Source organism: Rattus norvegicus, chromosome 3 (genome assembly GCF_021556685.1).
Source record: "Rattus norvegicus strain SHRSP/BbbUtx chromosome 3, alternate assembly SHRSP_T2T, whole genome shotgun sequence".
Taxonomy (NCBI): domain Eukaryota; kingdom Metazoa; phylum Chordata; class Mammalia; order Rodentia; family Muridae; genus Rattus; species Rattus norvegicus.
Window position 1 is genome coordinate 142797272 of NC_141536.1, and position 26631 is coordinate 142823902.

The 26631-nt window shown below is 42.7% G+C and overlaps 1 protein-coding gene across 28 annotated transcripts in view; it reads right to left on the reverse strand.

The window, feature by feature from the left end:
• Positions 1–26631, reverse strand: part of Cdk5rap1 (CDK5RAP1 mitochondrial tRNA methylthiotransferase) — a 140877-nt gene that overhangs the window by 96819 nt on the left and 17427 nt on the right. For 4 of the 28 annotated variants that reach the window (XR_015682065.1, XR_015682063.1, XR_015682067.1 and 1 more), the window contains 8 exons: positions 26386–26616; positions 25351–25448; positions 23559–23614; positions 21567–21697; positions 18459–18608; positions 16038–16178; positions 12802–12899; positions 7788–8026 (listed from right to left, as the gene is read on the reverse strand). Coding sequence is in view for 14 of the 28 variants with exons in the window: in XM_087649127.1 (XP_087505253.1) it covers positions 7940–8026; positions 16038–16178; positions 18459–18608; positions 21567–21697; positions 23559–23614; positions 25351–25448; positions 26386–26616 (894 nt within the window). In the remaining 14 variants the exon portion in view is untranslated. Of the gene's footprint in view, positions 1–7787; positions 8027–12801; positions 12900–16037; positions 16179–18458; positions 18609–21566; positions 21698–23558; positions 23615–25350; positions 25449–26385; positions 26617–26631 lie in introns of those variants that run through there. The other 24 variants (XM_087649169.1, XM_087649141.1, XM_087649182.1 and 21 more) reach the window with 10 other exon arrangements.

A 26631-nucleotide genomic window follows, 5' to 3' on the forward strand; every position in this document is an offset into this window, starting at 1 on the left:
TGAGTTTAGAATTTGCACTAGATAAGCAGTTAAACACTGTAAGCAGAATTTAATGGTTCATTCTAATAGGAAACCTAGAAGACTGGGAGTAATGCAGACTAGAGACACAATTCACAAGGTTTCAGAAAGAAGCAAAGACTGAATTAGCAACAGGGCTAGAGGCCATTTCTGTGATATTTTAGAAATATCTAGCTATTTTATGTCCATATATTGAGATTTATAAGGCTACATGAAAAAGTAATGAGCTAATTTCTTTGGCAGAGTAAATTTTGAGCTGTATAACACTGAGTCGTAACGTGGTCATTACTGATAAATTATATGCCAATCAACAATAAGAAAAAAGAGCAAGTAGAACAGAAATACAAACTGTAGTGGGTGGTGCCTGGGGAAGCTTAATGTCACAGCCAAGGCATGGACTGAGAAGGACTGACTGTCAAAGACACTGAGGGGAAGGCCTCTTGCTCTGCATTGGAATAGGAAAGGTGCCACCCACATGCTGAGACCCCAGCCTCTAAGCTTCTAAACTGTGAGAGAAAGCTAAGGGGGTTCCTGCTCCTGGAGAGACTGCACACAGAAACTGCTAATGTAATTGTAATGGAACAGGGTCCATCCCAAGTTGGCAGTCAAACATGGCAGCAGTCACATGGTCTTCGCTTTGGAGACATGAAAAGATGCAAGAGTGAAGGAATGATGGATACTTTCTCCATAGTTTTGTTCCCCCTTCCCTCCACCCTCCCCTCCTTCTCCATGTTTTTTTTAAAGATTTGTTTTATTTATTTCATATATATGAGTACACTGTAGCTGTCTTCAGACACACCAGAAGGGAACATTGGATCCCATTACAGATGGTTGTGAGCCACCATATGGTTGCTGGAATTTGAACTCAGGACCTCTGGAAGAGCAGTCAGTGCTCTTAACCACTGAGCCATCTCTCCAGCCCTTCTCCATGGTTTTAAAAAGCCACTGAGGACAGGCAACAAGGAGCAATGTTGGAATCACTCTAAATACACCCTGAGAGGACACTGTGTCAGGCTATAAAAATGAAGCATGAACTGCAGAGGAGACCTCAGATTGCTGGAGATACCAAAGGCATGAGACAGACACCAGGTACAGAAGTTAAATCAGAAATGAAATACAGAAGTAAAAATTTCCTTAGGCTGACTGATCCCAGCCCACAGCTCCCTGCTCCCAAACCCCATGGGAGAGAGAGCTCATCGCCCAGACGTGTGGGCACTCCTGAGACTGCAGGGTAGGAGAGACTGCCACTCCTGCCTACCTTTGCCCACATCCCTGGCCAAGGAGGAAACTGTATAGGGTCTCTGGGAACAGGAAGATGGGGAAACTCAAGCTGTAGAAGCCCTGCGGGCCAGACTGTGCCCAGATCTAAAGGGACCTGGTCAAACAGCTCCCTGCACCCAAATCCCGTGGGAGGGAGAGCTAGACCTTCAGAGGGGCAGACACGCCTGGAAAACCAGAGGAGACTACTCTCTGCCCACATTTCTGACTCTAGAAGAAAACACCTAGCACCATCAGGGCCCCCTGTGCACAGGGACCCAGAAGTAGAGGCAGGCCTTTCTGGTTGCTGCCCTCACAGAAAGCTGAAACCCAGCCCTAAGGAGCAACTTCAGGCCCAACACCAGAGGTAAGACCAACTTTTCCGCTCCAAGTGACCTGCCTGTTGGAATCAGGACACACACCCAGAGGAACAGCTGAAAGCCAGTAGACAGGAACAACTATACACCTGAAAGGACAACACATTCTGTTTCTATAATTGGCTGAAAGAAAACAAGAAAACAGGTCTACAGCACTCCTGACACACAGGCCTCTGGGACGGTCAAGTCACTCCTAGAAATAGCAGAACAAGGTAACACCAGAGACAACCTGATGGCGAGAGGCAAGCGCAGGAATCCAAGCAACAGAAACCAAGACTACATGTCATCATCGGAGCCCAATTCTCCCACCAAAGCAAACACTGAATATACAAACACACCAGAATAGCAAGATCTAGATTTAAAATCACATTTGAAGGGGCTGGGGATTTAGCTCAGTGGTAGAGCGCTTACCTAGGAAGCGCAAGGCCCTGGGTTTGGTCCCCAGCTCCGAAAAAAAAGAACAAAAAAAAAAAAAAAAAAAATCACATTTGATCATGATGATGGAGGACTTCAAGAAAGACATAAAGAACTCCTTTAGAGAAATGCAGGAAAACACAAGTAAACAAGAAGAAGCCCTTAGGGGGCTGGGGATTTAGCTCAGTGGTAGAGCGCTTACCTAGGAAGCGCAAGGCCCTGGGTTCGGTCCCCAGCTCCGAAAAAAGAACCAAAAAAAAAAAAAAAAAAAAAAAGAAGAAGCCCTTAGAGAGGAAACACAAAAATTCCTGAAAGAATTCCAGGAAAACACAATCAAACAGGTGAAGGAATGAAAAATGGAAATAGAAACAATAAAGAAAGCACAAAGGGAAACAACCCTGGATATAGAAAACCAAAGGAAGAGACAAGGAGCCGTAGATACAAGCATCACCAACAGAATACAAGAGATAGAAGAGAGAATCTCAGCAGCAGAAGATTCCATAGAAATCATCGACTCAACTGTCAAAGATAATGTAAAACGGAAAAAGCTACTGGCCCAAAACATACAGGAAATCCAGGACTCAATGAGAAGATCAAACCTAAGGATAAAAGGTATAGGAGAGAGTGAAGACTCCCAACTCAAAGGACCAGTAAATATCTTCAACAAAATCATAGAAGAAAACTTCCCTAACCTAAAGAAAGAGATGCCCATAAACATACAAGAAGCCTAAAGAACTCCAAATAGATTGGACCAGAAAAGAAAATCCTCCAGTCACATAATAGTCAAACACCAAATGCAAAAACAAAGACAGAATATTAAAAGCAGTAAGGGAAAAAGGTCAAGTAACATATAAAGGCAGACCTATCAGAATTATACCAGACTTCTCACCAGAGATTATGAAAGTCAGAAGATCAGGAACAGATAAACCATTTAAACAACCCTATAACTCCTAAAGAAATAGAAGCAGTGATTAAAAGTCTCCCAACCAAAAAAGCCCAGGACCAGATGGGTTCAGTGCAGAATTCTATCAGACCTTCATAGAAGACCTCCTACCAATACTATCCAAATTATTCCGCAAAATTGAAACAGATGGAGCGCTACCAAATTCCTTCTATGAAGTCACAATTACTCTTATACCTAAACCACACAAAGACCCAACAAAGAAAGAGAACTTCAGACCAATTTCCCTTATGAATATCGACGCAAAAGTACTCAATAAAATTCTGACAAACTAAATCCAAGAACACATCAAAACAATCATCACTCATGATCAAGTAGGCTTCAACCCAGGTATGCAGAGATGGTTTAATATACGAAAAACCATCAATGTAATCCACTATAAAAACAAACTAAAAGATAAAAACCACATGATTATTTCATTAGATGCTGGGAAACCATTTGACAAAATTCAACACCCCTTCATGATAAAAGTCTTGGAAAGAACAGGAATTCAAGGCCCATACCTAAACATAGTAAAAGCAATATACAGCAAACCAGTAGCTAGCATCAAACTAAATGGAGAGAAACTTGAAGCAATCCCACTAAAATCAGGGACTAGACAAGGCTGCCCACTCTTTCTCTACTTATTCAATATAGTTCTTGAAGTTCTAGCCAGAGCAATCAGACAACAAAAGGAGATCAAAGGGATACAGATTGGAAAGGAAGAAGTCAAAATATCACTATTTGCAGATGATATGATAGTATATTTAAGTGACCCCAAAAGTTCCCACAGAGAACTACTAAACCTGATAAACAACTTCAGCAAAGTGGCTGGATATAAAATTAACTCACGTAAATCAGTAGCCTTCCTCTACACAAAAGAAAAACAAGCTGAGAAAGAAATTAAGGAAATAACACTCTTCGTAATAGTTCCAAATAATATAAAATACCTCGGTGTGACTTTAACCAAGCAAGTGAAAGATCTGTATGGTAAGAACTTCAAGCCTCTGAAGAAAGAAAGTGAAGAAGATCTCAGAAGATGGAAAGATCTCCCATGCTCATGGATTGGCAGGATTAATATAGTAAAAATGGCCATTCTACCAAAAGCGATCTACAGATTCAATGCAATCCCCATCAAATTCCAATCCAATTCTTCAGAGAGTTAGACAGAACAATTTGCAAATTCATCTGGAATAACAAAAAACCCAGGATAGCTAAAACTATCCTCAACAATAAAAGGACTTCCAGGGGAATCACTATCCCTGAACTCAAGCAGTATTACAGAGCAATAGTGATAAAAACTGCATGGTATTGGTACAGAGACAGGCAGATAGACCAATGGAATAGAATTGAAGACCCAGAAATGAACCCACACACCTATGGTCACTTCATTTTTGACAAAGGAGTCAAAACCATCCAGTGGAAAAAAGATAGCATTTTCAGTAAATGGTGCTGGTTCAACTGGAGGTCAGCATATAGAAGAATGCAGATCAATCCATTCTTATCACCGTGTACAAAGCTTAAGTCCAAGTGGATCAAGGACCTCCACATCAAACCAAATACACTGAAACTAATAGAAGAAAAAGTGGAGAAGAATCTGGAACACATGGACACTGGAGAAAATTTCCTGAAATAAAACACCAATGACTTATGCTCTAAGATCAAGAATCGACAAATGGGATCTCATACAATTGCAAAGCTTCTGGAAGGCAAAGGACACTGTTGTTAGGACAAAATGACAACCAACAGATTGGGAAAAGATCTTTACCAATCCTACAACTGATAGAGGGCTTATATCCAAAATATACAAAGAACTCATGAAGTTAGACTGCAGGGAGACAAATAACCTTATTAAAAAATGGGGTTCAGAGCTAAACAAAGAAGTCACAGCTGAGGAATGCCGAATGGCTGAGAAGCACCTAAGAAATGTTCAACATCTTTAGTCATAAGGGAAATGCAAATGAAAACAACCCTGAGATTCCACTTCACACCAGTCAGAATGGCTAAGATCAAAAACTCAGGTGACAGCAGATGCTGGCGAGGATGCGGAGAAAGAGGAACACTCCTCCATTGTTGGTGGGATTGCAGACTGGTACAACCATTCTGGAAAATCAGTCTGGAGGTTCCTCAGAAAATTGGACATTGCACTACCTGAGGAGCCAGCTATACCTCTCTTGGGCATATACCCAAAAGATGCCCCAACATATAAAAAAGACACGTGCTCCACTATGTTCATAGCAGCCTTATTTATAATAGCCAGAAGCCGGAAAGAACCCAGATGCCCTTCAACAGAGGAGTGGATACAGAAAATGTGGTACATTTACACAATGGAATATTACTCAGCTATCAAAAACAATGACTTTATGAAATTCATAGGCAAATGGATGGAACTGGAAAATATCATCCTGAGTGAGCTAACCCAATCACAGAAAGACATACATGGTATGCACTCATTGATAAATGGATATTAGCCCAGATGCTCAAATTACCCTAGATGCACAGAACACATGAAACTCAAGAACGATGACCAAAATGCAGATGCTTCACTCCTTCTTTAAAAGGGGAACAAGAATACCCTTGGGAGGGGATAGGGAGGCAAAGTTTAGAACAGAGGCTGAAGGAACGCCCATTCAGAGCCTGCCCCACATGTGGCTCATACATATACAGCCACCAAAATAGATAAAATGGATGAAGCACAGAAGTGCAGGCTGACAGGAACCGGATGTAGATCTCTCCTGAGAGACCCAGCCAGAATACAGCAAATACATAGGTGAATGCCAGCAGCAAACCACTGAACTGAGAACGGGAACCCCATTGAAGGAATCAGAGAAAGGACTGGAAGAGCTTGAAGGGGCTTGAGACCCCATGTGAACAACAATGCCAACCAACCAAAGCTTCCAGGGACTAAGCCACTACCCAAAGACTATACATGGACTGACCCTGGACTCCAACCTCATAGGTAGCAATGAATAGCCTAGTAAGATCACCAGTGGAAGGGGAAGCCCTTGGTCCTGCCAAGGCTGGACTCCCAGTAACAGGGATTCTTGTGGGGATGGTGGTAATAGGGGGAGGACTGGGAGGGGAACATCCATATAAAAGGGGAGGGGGAGAGGTTAGGGGGATGTTGGCATGGAAACTGGGAAAGGGAATAACATTTGAAATGTAAATAAGAAATACCCAATTTAATAAAGATGGAGAAAAAAAAAGAAAAAATTTCCCTAGACTTAAACATATATAATAAAGAAAAAGGAGTAAGAAAGCAAATTTCCCAAACAACTGTCACTGATGTCTAACTTTGAGCTGTGGAAGCAAAACACACCCCATTTACACAACTAATTCCTACACAAAATTTACACAGTAAATTCCTAAGGAATGGGGAATCGTCTTTTAAATTGTGAGTGGCTTAAAAGGTAGAAAAGAATGCCATTATAAGCACACTTACGCTATCTTAGAATATTTAGATAGGGATGAAGCACATTTGTGGGACTTTGGCTAGTCAGAAACTAAGCAACCAATGCTCCTATTTAAAACCTGTCAATAGTTTCTCAGACTGAAGATACCTGTGGGCCATCTTTGAGTTAATCAGACTTATTTGTATAAGAATCATTTAAAGCTTTATATTAGTGCTATAAATTTAAAGTGAAGACTTTTCTAGTGTTTCCTTTATAAAACTGCACCCTTTATCTTTCTGGCAGATACCAAGTCTCTTTGGTGGCTGGAGTAAAATCCGGAGCAAGAGTGATAGTTTGTAAAGAGAGCTGTTTTGTAAAGAGAGCTGGTTCAGCACTACATGTGACCAAGAGTAGAGGCCAGTTCTGATCTAACAACTCTTTAATATGAACATTGAAATAAAACCAGCTGTCCAGAGATAAACCAGCACTGTCCCATGAACTAACATGCTCGTCAGCAGAGTGAAACAGATCACAGCCAGACACAATTAACAGTTCAGTATGCCCAAATATACAGTCTGTTCCAGCAGCAAATTTTTCCAGGACTATTTCCATTTGGTAAGAGCTTACAGTGAACCAGGGGATACAGTTCAGTTTATGAGAATTATTTCCTCAGCATGCATCAAGCTCTAGATGTGATCCCAGATGTGCACACACGGTGTGTGTGTTGGGGGGGGGGGGAATACCTCTAATTCTAGCATTCAGAAGAAAGGAAAAGCAAACTCAAGGCCAGCCTACATTACCAAAAAATCTACTTCAGGGGCGGAATGGGTGAGAGCTCTCTAATCATTTTCTTTGCCACCAACCCCTATCCTATCCCACCCCTAACACACACACACACACACACACACACACACACACACACACACACACACACACACAGTAGTGCTGGGGATCTAACCTAGGGCCTTGCTTATTCTAGGCAAGCACTGTACCAGAGCATCATACAGTGCTAAAAGAGTCAGGACTTGAACTGAAATCTAGCTCTAAATATCCCATGCTACCATCTCAGATTTTGATATTTTTGTTTTTTGTTTTTACTTTGTCAAAATAACTTCAATGGTAAATAAGCCAAGGACCACCACTCAGAACCACTACTAGACAAGAACATTTTCAAAACCTCAAGTGCTTTTACATCTCAATGGTAGAGCTGAAAAGATGCCCGTGAGGAAAATCCTCAGCCAAATAAATAAATAAACAAACAAAAGGGGCGAAGCGTTAGTGCCAAGTCAATAGCATTACATAGCACTTGAGCTGAGAAGCACTCTAACAAAGAGACAGGAAGAACCCCACAAGTAAGTCAAGACAAAAATGAAAAAGTAGAAACAAGGAAGCCATTAATTCATGAAATTTATTATTGGAACAGTTGTTTGAGTGACAACAGAGAAATGTACTCTTCCATTTGGTGCGAAGATGCTTCAAGACTTTACCTTGTCTCCAAAGCATGAGAAAAAACTGCCCAAGTCCACCACTAAGCCACCAACTCAGGTCAAGCAATTCATTGATGAGTCTTTCATAGTGGTCCTGCAGAGAATGTGTCCTTTGAGAGTTTGAGAACTGGCAGAGATGATCTGAAAGAAAACCCATCAAAAGAAGACAAGGTAACCTGACAGCACCATGGGAATAGGACTTGGATGGAGATGACAGGAAGTGCACAGTGCTTGTGTGGCCTCAAGCCTGAGAGGAAGAGATGTCAGACAGAATGGAATGCATAATCCATCAGGCCTGGAAGGTCCGTGAGGGACCATGAATACCCCAGAGTGGTCAGTAATCTGAAGAGTTCACAGTTGTACACCTGAGGCTCCTGAGTGGGCGGGGCATAGCAGGACACACCTGGGCCTGCTGGGAGCCCCACTAATCCAAAAGCAGCAGCGGACCCAGAGGGGAGCTTTCTTCCCTCGGCAGTTCCCTTCAGTTTGTTACTACGGAGACCATCTCCCTGACTGCTGGCGTGCTTTCCACGCTCTGTGAACACTTCCTGTTTCAATAGAGAAAGGGCCCCCAGAGCCCTGTGCCGGCCACCAGATCCGGCTGGAGTTTTGTGACATTGTTTTGTTTTCACTATGCTTATTTTTAAGATAACTTTCTATTCATGGCACGAGAGGCTGGCTTTCCATTTATGGGGGGATCTAGGGTGTCCTTTTGAAATAATAAATGTATGGGTCTTTTAAAGTTTTTTCGGTTGGTACCCAGGCTGAATGTATTTACTGTTTGTCAGACATGCCTATGTTTTACATATGGAGTAGTTTTATAATATAAAATCACAAAGTTAACTTTATGACTTTTGAAAAGCCAGAAAGTTAGTGTTGTGATTTAAGGGAACAGTCACACTGACTCGGAAGCATATGTATGTTCTTCTGAAGTGACGCTTAAAAATCAATAGTTAGAATTTTTCCTCTGGAGTCAGGCAGATCTCTAACACTTTGAATCCCAGCTGTTAAACAAATAATAAAAAAAAAGAAATTTTAACAATGAATATACAATTTATAATGTCCATGAAACAGTGTCTTGTGAGTATTTAAAAAGAGGCTATAAATTTTTATATTTGTCACAAATGTGTTATTGTATTTTAAAAAAAGTTTTCCTTTTGTAGAAAATAGATTTTTCCTCACATAATATACCCTAATTACAACTTCCCCTCCTTCTCTTCCTCTCAGGTCCTCCCCACCTCCCACCTACCTCAATCTACTCCTTTTCTGTCTCTCATTTAAAAAAAAGCTGGGTGGTGCTAGCTCACGCCTTTAATCCCAGCACTGAAGAGGCAGAGGCTGGTGGATCTCTGGGCCAACCTAGTCTACAGAGTGAGTTCCAGGAGAGCCAGGGATATATGGTGGAACCCTGTCTCAAAAAGAAAACAAAAACAAAGTCAAACTAAAGTCCAGATCCCCAGTAGCAGCTCTTTGTGTTCCCCTGAGGGAATGAGGGGTCCTTCTCAGCTCCAACTGTCAGGCTCACTTGTGATCTGCCCAGCACACAGCCATCCTCCAGCCTCTGGAACAACTTAGGATGCAAACTGAGCTAGTTAAAGCCATCCTATGATTTTTGTTTATTTTTCAAGAAAGGTTTTCTCTGTGTAGTTCTTGCTGTCCTAGAACTCTCTCTATAGACCAAGCTGGCCTCAAACTCAGAAATCCACCTGCCTCTGTCTCCTGAGTGCTGGATCTAAAGGTGTGTGTCACCACTGCCTGGCTGATCCTTATAATATTTTTTATCAAAACTTAATGAGGGGGTTGGGGATTTAGCTCAGTGGTAGAGCGCTTGCCTAGCAAACGCAAGGCCCTGGGTTCGGTCCCCAGCTCCGAAAACAAACAAACAAACAAACAAACAAACAAACAAAACTTAATGAGAAAGTTTATTTCACCTCTGAGTGAGAACTGAAAAACTAAGACCCCAAAGTTACCAATTACCACATTTCTCATCAGAATAAATTGATCCATTAGTAAATGTTTACATAATTCTTACTTCTACTAGGGATTAACTTTGGTGCTGGAATAGTCTTACCTTACGACGCACAACAGAGCTTTCAGAGAAAGGCAGGTGGTGAGCATAACAAACGAACATGATCTAGGCACTGATAGTGCTCTGAAGATAATGGGGACAGGTGGCTAATAGGCAGGAATTAGGGAATAGTGGGGAATCAGGCAGGAAAAGTTGCATCAAATCAATGAAGTTCAGGGAAGGCATCTCTGAGGTAACATTGAAGAGAGAACCTCAAAATCAAAAAGAAAGCAGCCAGGCGAAAGATCAGGAGCCTCCCAAGCCAAAGCAGTGTGTATGAAGATCCTGTAAACAGAGCAGAATCTAAGAGACAAAAAGGAGGCAGAGAGACTGGAGGAGAGAAGGAGGGGGGACATCAAGGGGAAGCACCAATACAGGCCACACAAGGCCTGACTGTGCTCAGGCTCCACTGCAGGGTCCAAGCTTCAGACAGCGTAAAGGATTGGAATCAGAAAGATCATACTGGCTATCAAGGGGCAAACACAAAAGAACAAGAGCAGAAGCAGAGAAGGTGAAAGTTCTAGAATCCTCTAGCAATGCTAACAGAAGTATAAAGTACTTGGGTCGTCCTGGGAACAGTAATACCAAGCCATATACTAACAGAGGTGCGTATGCATGTGCCTTCCAGCACATGTACAGGGATACTCACAGCAACAACAAATGGACTAGATCCAAACTGGAAACAGCTAGTATGGCCCACCAACAGTACAATGCATAACAAACTGTTGTGATGGAGAAACAAATGAACCACAGAATACGTGTTGGGGAAAAGAAAGCAGGCATTCATTTAACCTATACACTATAGAATTCCATTTGCAAAAAAAACAAACAAAACACAAACAACAACAACAAAACAGACAAAAAACAAATGTGAAACAGGGTGTGGCACGTGCCTACAATTCCAGCACTAAGGTAGCTGGAGAGAAACTTCGAAGTACATGAAGGGAATTTCTGGGCTCAAAAAAACTTCTTTTTGATTTCAAAATAGCTACCTAAGTGAGGTCACTATAAGAATTCATCAAATAGGGGTTGAGGATTTAGCTCAGTGGTAGAGCGCTTGCCTAGGAAGCTCAAGGCCCTTGGTTCAGTCCCCAGCTCCAAAAAAAAAAAAAAAAAAAAAAAAAAAATCCAAAAAAAAAAAAAAAAAAAAAAGAATTCATCAAATACGAGCTGGAGAGATGGTTCAGCAGTTAAGAGCACTGACTACTAGGGGTTGGGGATTTAGCTCAGCGGTAGAGCGCTTGCCTAACAAGCGCAAGGCCCTGGGTTCGGTCCCCAGCTCCGAAAAAAAGAAAAAAATAAATAAATAAAAAAGGGAAAAAAAATAAAAAAATAAAAAAAAGAGCACTTCCAGAGGTCCTGAGTTCAATTCCCAGCAACTACATGGTGGCTCACAACCATCTGTAATGAGATCTGATGCCCTCTACTGGTGTGTCTGAAGACAGCTACAGTGTACTCATATACATAAAATAAATAAATCTTTAAAAAAAGGAATTCATCAAATAATTTATTTGAAATTTGGGGGGTTGGGGATTTAGCTCAGTGGTAGAGCGCTTGCCTAGGAAGCGCAAGGCCCTGGGTTCGGTCCCCAGCTCTGGAAAAAAAAATGTTAAAAAAAATTTTTTTTTTAAATTTGGGGCTGGGGAGATGGCTCAGCAGTTAAGGACACTGTCTACTCTTCCAGAGGTCCTGAGTTCAATTCCCAGCATCTACATGGTGGTTTATAACCATCTATAATGTGATCTGATGCCCTCTTCTGGCATGCATATGTCCATGCAGATAGAGCACTCATACATAAAATATATAAATTAATCTTAAAATAAGCTTTTTAAATGTGGACAATTGTTTATATTAGCAATACATCTCAACTTAATGTTTATTTTAAAAATATAGCAAGTCTCTTCAAGTCTGTGCTTCCTTTTGTATAAGTCTTTTTTTTTAAATCATTTTAAATATTTTATTTATTTATTATATATGAGTACATTGTAGCTGTCTCTTCAGACACACCAGAAGAGGGCATCAGATCTCATTACAGATGGTTGTGAGCCACCATGTGGTTGCTTGGATTTGAACTCAGAACCTGTGGAAGAGCAGTTGGTGCTCTTAACCGCTGAGCCATCTCTCCAGCCCATGAGTCTTTTTCTTAAACTGCACTTCCCCCTCTCCCTCTCCCTCTCCCTCTCCCCCTCCCTCTCCCTTTCCCCCTCTTCCCTCTCCCTCCCTCCTTCCCTCCAACCCTCACTCTCTGTCTCACCCTCACTCTCTTGACACTCATGCTTAATCTATATTAGAACTCTTTTCTTTTTGAAGCAGCATTTTACTCCATAGTCCAGGTTGGTTGAAACTTACTATGTGACCCAGGCTAACCTTGAATTTGTGGCTATCATCCTGCCTCAGGCTCCTAAAAGCTAGGATTGCAGGTATGAGTCATTAATCTGTTTACCTTTTTGCTTTTAATTAAGGCATTTCTAGCTATGTGCAATTAAGCATTCTGATTTTGAGGTATAAGTTTTCTACCTTGTTTCTACTAAGAACCATATTTTTTTCTTTTGTTGCAGGGAGAAAGGGAGACACAGTCTTTCCATGAAGCTCTAGCTGGTTTACCTAAACAGTAGTTTGTGAACTAACAGAAGTGGATGCTGGCAAGGGAACCTGGATCCTCTGGAAGAGTAGGAGTGCTCTAACCTGATGACCTATCTCTCCCTCTACGTGTTTATATAGCACCTTATTAGATTAGGAGACCGTGGTGACATGATTAACCTAAAATTCCTTTTAGTTCATAGAACTTAAATCTTTAACAAGTAAGGTACGTCAAATTTGTAGGTAAGCCAGAATTAATGGTACATGCCTTTTATCCCAATGTTCAGAAGGAAGACAGATCTGTGTTGAGTTCCAGGTAGGTCTCATCTACATAGGGAGTTTCAGGCCAGCCATGGGTATATAAACCTGTCTCAAAAAAGAATTATACTACTGCAACATGGGGGCTTTGACAAGAAGGGAACTTTTATTTTTGGTTTGATGACAAATCTGTTACTTTTATCTGTTCATTGCGAACAAATGCATAACTAATACGGACGCATGTACCCTTAGTGCATGGATATGTATGAGACCAGAGATCAACCGTGGGTGTCATTACATGGGAGCTGCCCACCTTGTTTTTGAGATGGTATGTCCCTGGGTCCTGGACTTAACTAGGCTGGACCTCTGTGAATTCAAGGCCAACTTTATTTACATATCGAGTTCCAAACAGTTAGAGTCACACAGAAATAATCTGTATCAAAAATAAATTTAAAAAAACAAAAAGGAGATAGATAAACAACCAAACAGTAAGGCTTATGCCTTTAGAGGCAGAGGCAGGCGGATCTCTGAGTTCCTGGCCAGTCTTGTCTATAGAGTGAGTTCTAGGACAACCAGGACTACATAGAGAAATCCTGGGGGAAGGGGGGAAGGAATAAAGAAAGTAAAATAAAGAAATATAAAAATGACAAACCATGTGCCAGCACGATGTCTGGCTTTTCACATGGACACTAGAGAGAGAGCTGAGCCCCTCACACACGCATGGAGGGTCTTAGCTGTCTGCATGTGGGTGTACGAGGACATCCAATACTTCCCTCTTTTTTGGTGTGAAATAGAGGTAGGGTGAGATCTCGTCTGTAAGCTTTATAAAACGGGGCCTCTTGGTCCTGTTCAGTGGTATACCCTAATGAAATATGGACAGGCTAGCTAGAGTCTGTAAACCAGGTGACTTCGAGAATAAAAACTCATAAATGGGGAAAATGCAGAAGGAGCCTGGTCCCTGACATCCCAATCTCCAGTCAAGGACCCTCCTTCCTGTACTCTCATGGGAAAGAGAACTCATATCTGACTGAAGTCCCTAAATTATGAGTGACTTCAATCACATAACCTTCTCTATCATATTTGTTTTTAGAGATTTATTTATTTTATGTGTATGAGTAATGTGTGTGTGTAATCTAGAGTTACAGACAGTTGTGAGATGCCATGTGGGTGCTGGGAATTAAACCCGGGTCCCTTAAAGGAGCAGGCCAACCACTTAGCCACTTCTCCCGCACACACTCTATCATCTTATGTGTGCTTTTTCTCTGGCAATGCTGAGCAGCTTGTTGGAGATGCAAGGAACCAGTTCAGTAAGATGGAATTTAGGAAAACAGGAAAGAGTGTATGGACTCCATAAAGGAGCGGTTCTCATGCAGTCAGGAGACCTCAGTGAAATCAAACGTGTGGACAGCAGAGATGAATGACCAATGCAGTCTCCTTCCTTACATCAATCCTTCCACTAAATCTAGGTATGAGCTTTTATATCAGGCGTGGGTGGGAAAAGGAAGTCTTTTTTTTTTTAAAGATTTATTTATTTATTATAGATGAATACACTGTAGCTGTCTTCAGACACACCAGAAGGGGGCATCAGATCCCATTACAAATGGTTGTGAGCCACCATGTGGTTGCTGGGAATTGAACTCAGGACCTCTGGAAGAGCAGTCAGTGTTCTTAACCATCAAGCCATCTAACCCAAGAACTCGAGTAACTCAACATTACCTTTTTCTGATCAAATAGCATTCTATTTTTGCAATAGACTCCCACACAAACAGTACAATCTGATCACCAACCTAATCCTTTTTATCAAGTGACCCATAGTTACAGTGGGAAGAAATTAAGAGGCAATATAAGTTAGGTCTCAGGCTGTCCAAATATCCATAAATGGGCTCAAACTGGATTATAGAAGGATTTCTAGCAATTTGATAAAAGCCAGTTTTCCTCAGGAACTTGTAAAACCAGTCCCCATCTGCCGAAAGGAGTTACTTCCCTTACTCTGACAGATGGGACATGTGACCTGTGGATGCATATCACAGTTCACGCCAGCGTACAGGCTAGCACTCCAAGTACTAGTTATACATTTCCAAGTCCACACTAGCTAGCATCCTGGCCTCCTCATTCAGGTCCCTGCTCTTTTTATATCCCCTGCCCTAGCTATGCAGGGTGTTCTCACTGTTCCCTTTCTGGCTGTCCTCACTTCTCTCACAGATAGCCCTGGCCATGTCCAGTCTGCTTCTCTGTCTCTGCTCTCAACTCCTCCATGTGCCTCTGGATAATCTCTCTCTCTCTCTCTTGTGCAAAATAAAGACCTTCCCTGCTCACGGAGCAGTCATGTCCACAGTTTCCTTACAGCACCCCCCTTACATATAGCAACTAACTATGAAGCTACATTGGTATCTTAAAAAAAAAAACTTGGAGGGGGCCTGGAGAGATGACTTAAAGGTTAAGAGCACTGGCTGCTCTTCCAAAGGACCTGGGTTCAATTCCCAGCACCCACATGGCAGCTCACAGCTGTCTGATGATTCCAGTTCCAGAGGCAAAACAACAATGCACATAAAAATAAATAAATTACTTTTAAAAATAATAATAATCTTGGTCACTAAATAGTTCAGTAATTAAGAGCATTTACTATGGGACTGGAGAAATGGCTCAGCAGACAAGAACAATGGCTGCTCTCCCAGAGGACCTGGTTTCAATTCCCAGGATCCACATGGTAGCTCACAACTGTCTATAAATCCAGACCCATGAGGGATCCAATGTGGATTCCTCCACAGGCTCCAGGCACACACATGATATGTAGATATACATGCAGGTAAAGCATCCATATAAAAAAATAAGTGAATAAATTTAAAGGGAAAAAAAAAGAGCAAGCATACTGCGCCTCCTGAGGGCTGGAATTCAGTTCCTAGCTCCCACAGCAGTAGCTCAGAACCCTTATAACTCTAGCTCCAGGGGAATCTGAGACGTCTGGCCTCTACAAGTGCCTGCATTCACATGCATAGACCTACATGCAATTAAAAGTAATAAAATAGGGTCTGAGAGATGGCTCAGTCGTCAAGAGAACTTGCTTTTCTTCCAGAGAGCCTAAGTTTGGTCCCCAGCAGCCACACTGGAAATTCCCAACTTAAAGAAAGGCATTTCTTGGTCCAGCGTCAGGGAACGAACACAGGACTAGAGACTTCCAGAGAGTAAACTGGTTGTATTCCAAGCTTCTGTCAGATGGACAGAACAAGGAAAGTCAAGACAACTTACCTTCACCAGCACATAGTCCCCAGGCTGAGCTCTGACCTTGAGCCCAGGGTCAGTGATATCCTCCACCTCGGCATCAGGGAAAATCACCTTAAGGTTTGCATCATTTCGGCCACACAGGTCTGTGGTAGAACGCTTGCTGAACTGCAGGAAACAGAGAAAATGTTATACATCTGCCAGTCCTAAGTTTTAGGAGGCAAACGTTGAGCCTTTTATCTGAGGCTCTCCAGGATCAGAACAGTTCTTAGCGAAGACGTCTAAAGGCTCAGTCTGTGTGACTGTTTCTACAACAGGACAACAGGTAGTGCACAACAAAAATAAAGTTCTGCTGACTATTTTGATGAATCTTCACAGGCTTGGCTTCTGCAGAAATGATTTGCAACAAGCATGAATTCCAGGTACTTGTGAGTGATGTGCTGGACAAATGAGCATTCGTGTTTCCCACCCTCATAGAAAGCACTAGGACTGTTTATTTGGCTTGAGTTCTTGTCCCGACTAAATATGCTAATTTGAAGACTGTCTCCACCATAGCCTAGGACCAGAAAGGAGGAGAAACCACAGTGAGAAGGTTAAGTTCTAGAAATAAGCAACTCCTCCATGCCTGCCGAGGTGCAGTGCCACAAACCAAGGTGACGCTCTAGTCTAAAGTCAGAAAACAAGACAAAACACCAGAAACAACTGTCTTCAGATATTATTAAATCAGAAAACAAGACAAAACACCAGAAACAACTATCTTCAGATATTATTAAACAGATCAAACAGACAATGACCTGTCAGAAATAGAGAGCAAATGAATTCAGTCCTCCATTCACTCTTGCCTTCAAACAGAAAGGCGCATGTCAGCCAGAGTATGTAAAGCAGAGACAGACAACATGCGATTCTCTTTCCCGAACAAGAAAGATCTGCTGGAAAAACAGAGAATTAAGTAGAAAGAAGAGCTCTTGAATTATCTCTGGGTTTCCAGATTTTTTGCTACATACATATGTGCAGAGTAAGAATTCCACAGACACAGGTCATCAGAGAACTTGGAAATTGTCAGCGGGACAGTTAGTTGGCATTTCCCATCTGCCCTTGGTCCAGGTAATGGGCATATCAACATGAATAGCATGTAGGTGGGAGACAGGACTCCGTGTATAAGAAGCCCTTGCTCTACAAGCAGAAGGACCTGAGTCCCCAGCACCGATATAAAAAGCCAGGCAGGTATGGACACATGCCCCAATGATGGGAAAGCAAAGACAACAGAACCCAGAGCTGGGCAGCGTCAGCCTAGCAGGAAGGAAAGCAGAGACAGCCCTCCATGTTGGCCTCCTCCTCCCTAGCTGCAGAGACAAGACTCCATGTTGGCCTCCTCCTCCCTAGCTGCAGAGACAAGCCCTCCATGTTGGCCTCCTCCTCCCTAGCTGCAGAGACAAGCCTCCATGTTGGCCTCCTCCTCCCTAGCTGCAGTTACTTCATACAAGGCTGGGTCTACAAACTCACCTGTGCCACCTGCTAGTGCTCTAAGTGCTCCAAGGGATCTGACACACTCTTCTGACCTCCTTGAGCCCTCAATACACAAACATCCATGTGTTCACGTTCTCTCTCTCTCTCTCTCTCTCTCTCTCTCTCTCTCCCTCCCTCCCCCCCTCTCTCCCTCTTCCCCCCTTTCTCTCTCTTACACACACACTAATAAATTTTTAAAGAAACCGTTCTTGAGGAAAGAAACAGGAATGAAGACAACCCAAATTAAGAAAATGTAAACCAGGTTGGGGATTTAGCTCAGTGGTAGAGCGCTTGCCTAGGAAGTGCAAGGCCCTGGGTTCGGTCCCCAGCTCCGGAAAAAAAGAAAAAGGAAAAAAAAAAAAAAGAAAATGTAAACCAATCTATCTCCACAGGAAGTTCTCTAAATATAAAAGAAAATACTTGGTACACTGGGAAGAAAGAAAACTGGCATGATTATATACATAGAAAATTCAAAACACAACAAGTATTTACTTATTTAAGCTAGAACCACTGAGTTTACCAAGGTCACAAGACAAGACAAAAGTGGAAGTGTGGGGCTGGAATGGTAGTGTCTGTCTAGCACGCAGAGGCCCTGGGTTTGGTACAACACCACATAACCTGAGCATGACGGTGCACTCCTGTAACCCCAGTGCTTAGGAAGACACAGGCAGGAGGCTCAGAAATTCAAGATCAAGGTCACCCTTGGCTGCATAGCAAATTCAAGGTCAACTTAGGTAAGCCATATGAAACCAGGTCTCAAGAGAGGGTTGCTCTGTGTAACACTTGCTGCCCTGGAACTCACTCTGTAAACCAGACTGGCCTTGAACTCAGAGATCTTTCTGACTTTGCCTTTCTGACAGTGCTGGGATTATAGGTGTGTGCCACCATGCCAAGCTAAAATAAAATTTTAAAATAAAAAAAGAAAGAGGTATGTGACCTTACCCCTTCAACCAATACCAGCTGGGTACAACCCACTGAGGTCGCATTGACTTTTGAAGCTTCTTCTCGGAAGACAGTAATAAGTTCCTCCAAACGCCTTAATTTTACTTCTTCTGGAACGTCATCCTTCAGCCTATGATATGCTCGTGTCTTCTATAAAACAAAACAGGATAACGGTCATTAAGGACTTGTAGAATCCTCAGAGCCAGGTTTACTTCTCTGCTTCTAGGGACATTCCATGAGAAATGGTAACTGAAATAGAATCTTTGTAGAGTCATTCTAAACTTAGCAAATGAAAATCACTCACTTATGGCTGGCAGGATGGCTCAGTGGGTAAAGGTACCTACAACCAAGCCTGATGACCTGATTCAATTCTAGAACCCATGTAGTGGAAAGAAAGAACCAACTCCAACAAGTGGTCCTCTGACCTACACACATACTCTGTGGTGCATGCACGCCCTACGAAAACATACATACAGAGTAAATACATACATACATACATACATACATACATATATACATACATACATACATTTTAAAAGAAAATTACAGACTCAAAATTAGTCTTTGTATTTGTTCTAAGCTTGTATTTGGACACAAACTAAATAATCCGTACACTAAGCTATTCAGCAATGTTGTTTATAGAGACATGTAAATCAGGCTGAATACTCACCAACTACTACCTAGTAAATCCTGGTCTATCAACACAGTGGAGCGTTATGCAACTGTTACTAAAACAGTTCCACAGATACTAATGTAACTGTTCCAAAATCACTCTGCAAAAGGAAGTTAGCAGAGCACAGATGAACCTGCGCATCTTTGGCATGGAAAGTACTCATGTTTATGAACACATGAAATATACCTGATAAGTGAGAGAGAAGTTGCCTACAAGAAAGGAACTAAACCTGGTGGCAGCAAAAGGAAGATGTGTTTTAACCCTTGTAACTTAACACTGTAAGCACACATTACCTAGCCGGGAACAATAATTATCCTTAAAAAGTGTTTTAGGGGCTGGAGAGATGGCTCAGTGGTTAACAGCACTGACTGCTCTTACAAAGGTTCTGAGTTCAATTCCCAGCAACCACATGGTGGCTTACAACCATCTGCAATGAGATCAAATGCCCTCTTCTGGTATCTGAAGACAGCTACAGTGTACTCACATACCTAAAATACGTCTTTTTTTTTTTTTAAGTGTTGGGCAAATGTCTTTATGCTCATATTCAAGTCAGGTAGAGAACCACTGAGCTAGGCAAGAGGCAAGGAATGAAAGGAAAGGCTAAATACCACTGTCTGGAAATTCAAACCAATCTACCCTGAAAGAACTACCATGCCCACAGATAAAAACAGAAAGGGGAATAGGTGTAAGATCCTTAAGCATGGGGCGGGGTTCTCCTTGGGTAACATGTTAGTAGCGATAACCATCCTGATGGCAGTTACCACATAGGAGTCAAGACTCTATGCCCATTATATACACCACCTTGTTTAAACCTCAGAACAACCCTGAGCGGGTATTGTGATTTCCACTTCACAAAGCACTAAGGACTTTAGATAAGGTCACTGTTATTACGTGACAGAGGTACAATATTTCCACTGTGTTGAAAGGCCGTTTTCCATCTAGCCAGCCTCATAATTTCTCTTGTGCATCTGTGATGGCCACAAAAAAAGAAGCAATATGGACTATAACAGGCTCCTAGAAGCTTCACTTCTGAAATAATTTTGTAAAAACACTGACTATAGGGGTTGGGGATTTAGCTCAGTGGTAGAGCGCTTGCCTAGGAAGCGCAAGGCCCTGGGTTCGGTCCCCAGCTCCGAAAAAAAGAACCAAAAAAAAAAAAAAAAAAAAACTGACTATAGAACACTGCACACTGAGCTCTGGTTTTGTCTTGGTTTGCTTATTTGTTTTTAGTTTGTTTTGTTTTGACACAGTCTCATGCTGAAGCCCAGGCTGTTTTTATCCTTGAGATTCCCCTGCCTCAGCCTCCTAAGTGCTGGGATAACAGGCACATATCACCAAACCCAGCTACCATAAAATATTTCATAAATAGGAAGACTAGCATGGCATTTTTTTCCCTATCAAACTGCTGAAGTTTGCTGGTTGTGGTGGCTCTCACACTTAAGCAGCTAAGTGACATAGAAGGAAAACAGGACTGAGCCCAACCTAAGCCTCATGGTAAGACCTTATCTCAAAACAATGGCTAAAATTTGGCATATAATAGATAAAAATTAACTAGAGAAAAGAAAACAATTGATAGTAAGATCCTATAATACAGGTGGCTAAGCATGGTGGCACACATCTTAAATGCCTGAACTCAGGAGCTGAGGCAGACAATCTCTATGAGTTCAAGGCCAGCCTGATCTGCGCATCATGTTCCAAGACAGCCATGGGCAGGCATAGCTGTAACCATTCTGTTCCATGCCTGCCAGCCATTTCATAATGTTGCTGACACAGAAAAACAGCTAGAATCAGAACAGGGTTAAGTTGGCCACATATCCTGCTATGTTCTGAGGTTTGTTATTCTTTTTCTTTAGAATTATTTATTTATTTTATGTATATGAGTACATAGCTGTCCACAGACACACCAGAAGAGGGCACCAGATCTCATTACAGATGGTTGTGATCCACCATGTGGTTGCTGAGAATTGAACTCAGAATTCTGGAAAAGCAGCTCTCCTAATCGCTCAACCAACTCTCTAGCACCAAGGTTTGTTATTCTTAAGAAATTCTACAACCAAAGACTCCACTCAGGACCAATCAGATTAAAGGCCAGCCTGAACTGTTGTGTCTGAACTACCACAATGGCTTGAGTAAGGGCCTACCACCCTGCAGCACTCTCTGCACCTGCGTATGAGCTCATTGTGGTTTTGCCTTTATTAGCTGGCCCTGGGAAACACTGAGTCTAGGCTGCATCCCCGATCAATAAGTCCTGGGGCATGAGCTCAATAAACTGCCTGCCTGAGACCAGAGTCTGTGTGGCAATTTCTGGACCCCAACAAGAAATAACTTAAAAAAAATACTGGGATTTTACCACGTCTGTCTTGCTGTCAAACCCACTACCAATCAGTCCCAAGCTAGTAAGAGAATGACACTAATTGTTCCCATCAAGGACTTACTTGCCTCATGCTGTATGCAAAGAGAAAACCAGTATTGTACTGAACTTCTCGAAGTAAAGACACTGTCTGCAGGTGATCGTCCTCTGTCTCTCCACAGAAGCCAGTGATGAAGTCGCTGCTGAGGCCCACACCTGTCAATGTACAACAAAGGACAAAGACCAGAGCTTAGAGACTGGGGCCGCCTGCCTCCAGAAGGAATGTGGGTGTTGACAGATGACAGAGGGAAGGAAAGCAAATGGGACACATTTCCAAACTACTCAGCCCACATCTAAGTCAAAAAGAAGTCATGCCAGGTGGATTTCTGTGAGTTCAAGGCCAGCCTGGTCTATAGATTGAATTACAGGACAGTCAGGGCTGTTACCCAGAGAAACCCTGTATTGAAAACCAAAAAAAAGGGGGGGGGGGGGGGAGAAAAAGGAAGTCACTACAGAAGAAAGAAAAAGGAAGTCACTACAGAGCAAGAGGAAGAGGCTTGCTTTTCTACATCATGCCAGAACTAGCTTCTCACTTTACATTTCCTTCAGAACTAGGAATGATTCTTGGCTTCAAATGCTAGATTCGGAGATACTGCACACACACACACAGTTCCCATGGTTCTGCTTTCTTGTGGGAAGGGTGGAAGACAGGGTGAAAGACTGAACCTTATTCTGTGCTGGATAAGCATTCTCCCACTAGCACTCCAGCTCCCAGCTCCTGCCTTGATTAATGAACCTTTCCATACTTCACACAGACATATGCATCTATGTGATGTGTCCTGTTGTATCGTTTGGAGATCGGGGATTGTCTTTCTACAGTGCTAGGGACAGAACCCAGGGCCTTGAACACTCTACCTCTAAACTAGACTATGTCTATATATTTTAATTAATTCATAATAACTGTGCATATGTATATATGATAAAACACTGAATTTAACATTATGTTCATTTATAAAACAGTGGCAAGAATTATCAGACACTGAACATGTAGAAAGTGCTTTGTCACTAGCCATTCAATTGCCACCAAAACCGGATGACATGAGCACTAGTTACTCATTTTATAAATGACGAGGGGCTGGAGAGATGGCTCAGCGGTTAAGAGCACCGACTCCTCTTCCAAAGGTCCTGAGTTCAAATCCCAGCAACCACATGGTGACTCACAGCCATCTGTAATGAGATCTGATGCCTTCTTCTGGTGTGTCTGAAGACAGCTACAGTGTACTCATATACAATAAATAAAATAAAAAAAATAAATAAATAAAAATGACGAATCGTTGTTACATAGCTAGTAACACAGCACTCACTACATCACCCTGACCCACTGAAGCACAAGCAAGTGTGCATAAGACAAGAATCAGAAATTAGAATTTGGGGTTGGGTGTGGTGGCACATGCCTTGAGGCTCAGCATAAGGGAGACAGAGGCATTTGGATCCCTGTGAGCTTGAGGCCTACCTAGTCTACATAGTAAGCTCTAGGCTCAGAAATAAAAAAACAGAACTTGAGGGAAATTTCAGACAACATTCTCAACCAAATCTTAACAAAACAGAACAAATAGACAGTAATTTAATTAGAAGGAAGGGAAAAGGAAAAGCATATAATGGGATCATACCTAAAATCTACCATAAGTCCAATTATACCTGAATACATGACAGTACATGTTTATAATCCAAGCAATAGCAATGAAGTCGTCAGGTCAAGTTCAAGGCCTGAGCACCATAACAAGACACAGCGTCAAAATCCAAGTGCAGAGATGCACTTCAATGGCAAAGCACATGCCATTCGATCTCTAGCACACACACACACACACACACACACACACACACACACACACACACACTTCCTTCCGTCAGAAGGACGGAAAGGAAGTGGAACAGAGAAAGGAAAACAGGGAAGCAGAGAATGAACACAGAAGCAGCGCAAACTATGACATGACAGCACAAGGAACTTGCCAGAGGCTGGTAATCGAACAAGACGCCTGTGAACTGTGGCAATGCACTCAGCATTTCTTAACTGTACCTGGGATAGCCTCCCTGATATGATGAACCAAAGCCACGTATGCTTCTCTTGAATATCTGCAGTAAAGAAAAGACAAGACCCAGATGAACTGCTCATCCTTTTCAGGGGAGGGAGGGCAGGGTTACAAGGTCTCTGTAGCTCAAGTCAGCCTTAACCTTCTGCTCTTCCTGGCTCTACCTCCCAAGAGTACATCATAGAAGTACACTGCCACAGCAGGCTCAATCTTATTCAAGTGAACGTTATACAGAGACAACACTATGAATTTACCCATGTGCTCATCTTGAGATGTCTCCACAGACAGATACTTGTTACCAAACCTGATGATTCAAGTTCAATCCCTGGAACATACATGGTAGAAGAGGAAAACCAACTCACGACATTTATCCTCTGGTACACACACACACACACACACACATGCACACACACACACGCACACACGCACGCACACACACACACATGCACACACACACGCACACACATACACGCACACACGCACACACACGCATACCCACACACCCACACGCATGCACGCATGCACACACGCATACGCACACACGCACACGCATATGCACACACATGCACATATACACACACGCGCACACATACACACATACACGCACACACGCACACACACGCACACACACGCACGCACGCACATGCACGCGCACTCACACGCACGGACACACGCACACATGCACACGCACACACGCACACGCCGCAGCTCCTAAGGACATTACATTTAACAAACCAAGAAAAAAAATTAAACACTTAAGAAGACCTCTAGGGGTTGGAGAGGCGGCTCAGTGGTCAAGAGCACTGTCTATTCAACTCTTAGAACCTACATGGCAGCTTACAACCGTCTGTTTCTCCAATTTCAGGACCAAATGCCTTCTTCTGGTCTCCTTGAACAATGTATACACGTGATGCATACATGCAGGCAAAGACCCATATACAATAAACAAAATCTGAAAGATAGAAAAAGTCCCTTAATCTTTGCCTCTGTGGAAAATGAGACGAAGTTCTAGTTCTCTGAACTCTGTCTTGGGTCTCACCTCTGTAAACTTATTTCCAAAGTGAGTCATGCGCCCTGCATTTATATTCTTAGACCTAAAAATCTTTATTACTCCTGCAAGTTTTTATTTTTTAAAGATTTATTGATTTATTTATCTATTATATATAACTACACTATAGCTGTCTTCAGACACATCAGAAGAGGGCATCAGCTGTGAACCACCATGTGATTGCTGGGATTTGAACTCAGGACCTCTGGAAGAACAGTCAGTGCTCTTAACCACTGAGCCATCTCTCCAGCCCATCCTGCAAGTTTTTAAAGACTATAATTTCACTGGGTGGTGTGTAGCACACTTTTAATCCCACCACTTGAGAGACAGAGGCAGGCAGATCTCTGTGAGTTTGAGGCCAGTCTGGTCTACAGAGCAAGTTCCAAGATAGCCAGGGCTACACAATGAAATGCTGTCTTGAAAGACAAATCAAAATAAACACCCCTACACACACACACACACACACACACACACACACACACACACACACACACACAGGTGCCCAGTAAGCACTTACATTAAAAAATGCTAAGAAATAGACTCAATCCCTCTTCTGGTTAGGGGCTACACAGCAGCAAGTTCACTGTCCACAGATTTACTCAAACAACAATCACTTATCAGTTCACTACTGTGTGTTGTACACTCTACTAGGTCCTTAGCAACAAGTGCAGTGTGTAGCAATTCAGGAAAACTGGGAAGGCCAAGGATGCCCCTCCCCGAGTAGGTCTCACCCTCTCCGCATGGCCTCCAGTACACGGCTGCTCCCACTCTGGGCTGGCAGGTGGATCTGCTTACAGATGTTGTGTCTCTCACGAATCAGCTGTAGAACCTGATTAAACAGAACACATTATGGGTTACCTAAGGCTTACCAAAGAACCAGTAGGAAAAATAGTCTCTACATTCTGGGAGAAGGCTACCATTGTCTAGTTTCAGTTTTTGTTTCGTCTCATTTGAGACCAGATTTCTCTATGTAGCAAGGCAGGCATCCAACTCAGCAAGCCGCCTGACTCGCTTCCTGCGTGCCAGAGTCAAAGGCGTGTAACACGTGCTTGGTAACTTACTCCTCACTGCTCCTCCGCAAACGCTAAGTTTCGAGTAATTAAAAGGTGGATTGGGTGCACACATTTAATCCCAGCACTTGGGAGGCAGAGGCAGGCAGACCTCTGAGTTCAAGTGAGTTCTAAGACAGCCAGGGCTACACAGAGAAACCCTGTCTTGGGAAAGGAAAACAGAAGACATAGCCTTGCTAAGTTGTCCTAACTGGCCTGGCACCCACTATGTAGCCAAGGCTGGCCTGGCACTCACTATGTAGCCAAGGCTGGCCTGGCATTTATAACCCACCTGTGTCAACTTCCCAAAGCTAGCATTATAAACATGAGAAACATGAATCTCACACCGGACAAGAGCTGGGATTTGAGCCCAAGTGTGTCTCAGGCTACAGTCTGGGTACTTTATCACTACACCATATTGTCTCCTCTGTCCTCACTGTATCACCGCCACCACCATCACTACCCTGCAGCTGCCCACCTTGACAAACGTCTCACTACACAAGTGGTTCCAGGCTCCCACTCAAAACCATCCTATCGCCTTCCTGACCCTGGGGAACTTTAAAATCTTGCCGAAGGACCAATAGGTCTTCAAGGAGACACTGCAATGTAACATAGAATCCCAGAGCAGGATTCAGGATCTCTGATATGTACTACTGGGTGCAGGCAATAATATGCTTTAGGATGCTGATAACATTTGTCGGACATAATAACACTCACCTCATCGGGAAAATCCTTGGGGTGAGGAGAGGTGAAACGAATCCTCATTTCAGGATCTATTCTTGAAACCTGATCCAGAAGGTGAGAAAAACGAAGCCCTCCTTGTTTGGGTTTATAGTTGGTAGTAAAGCCACGGCTGAGGTTGGCAGACCCTGTACTACTGAACTGGACTTCTGAATTGTCCCGAAAACTATTAACATTCTGACCTAGAAGTGTCACTTCTTTTAGCCCCTGAAAACAGAAAAA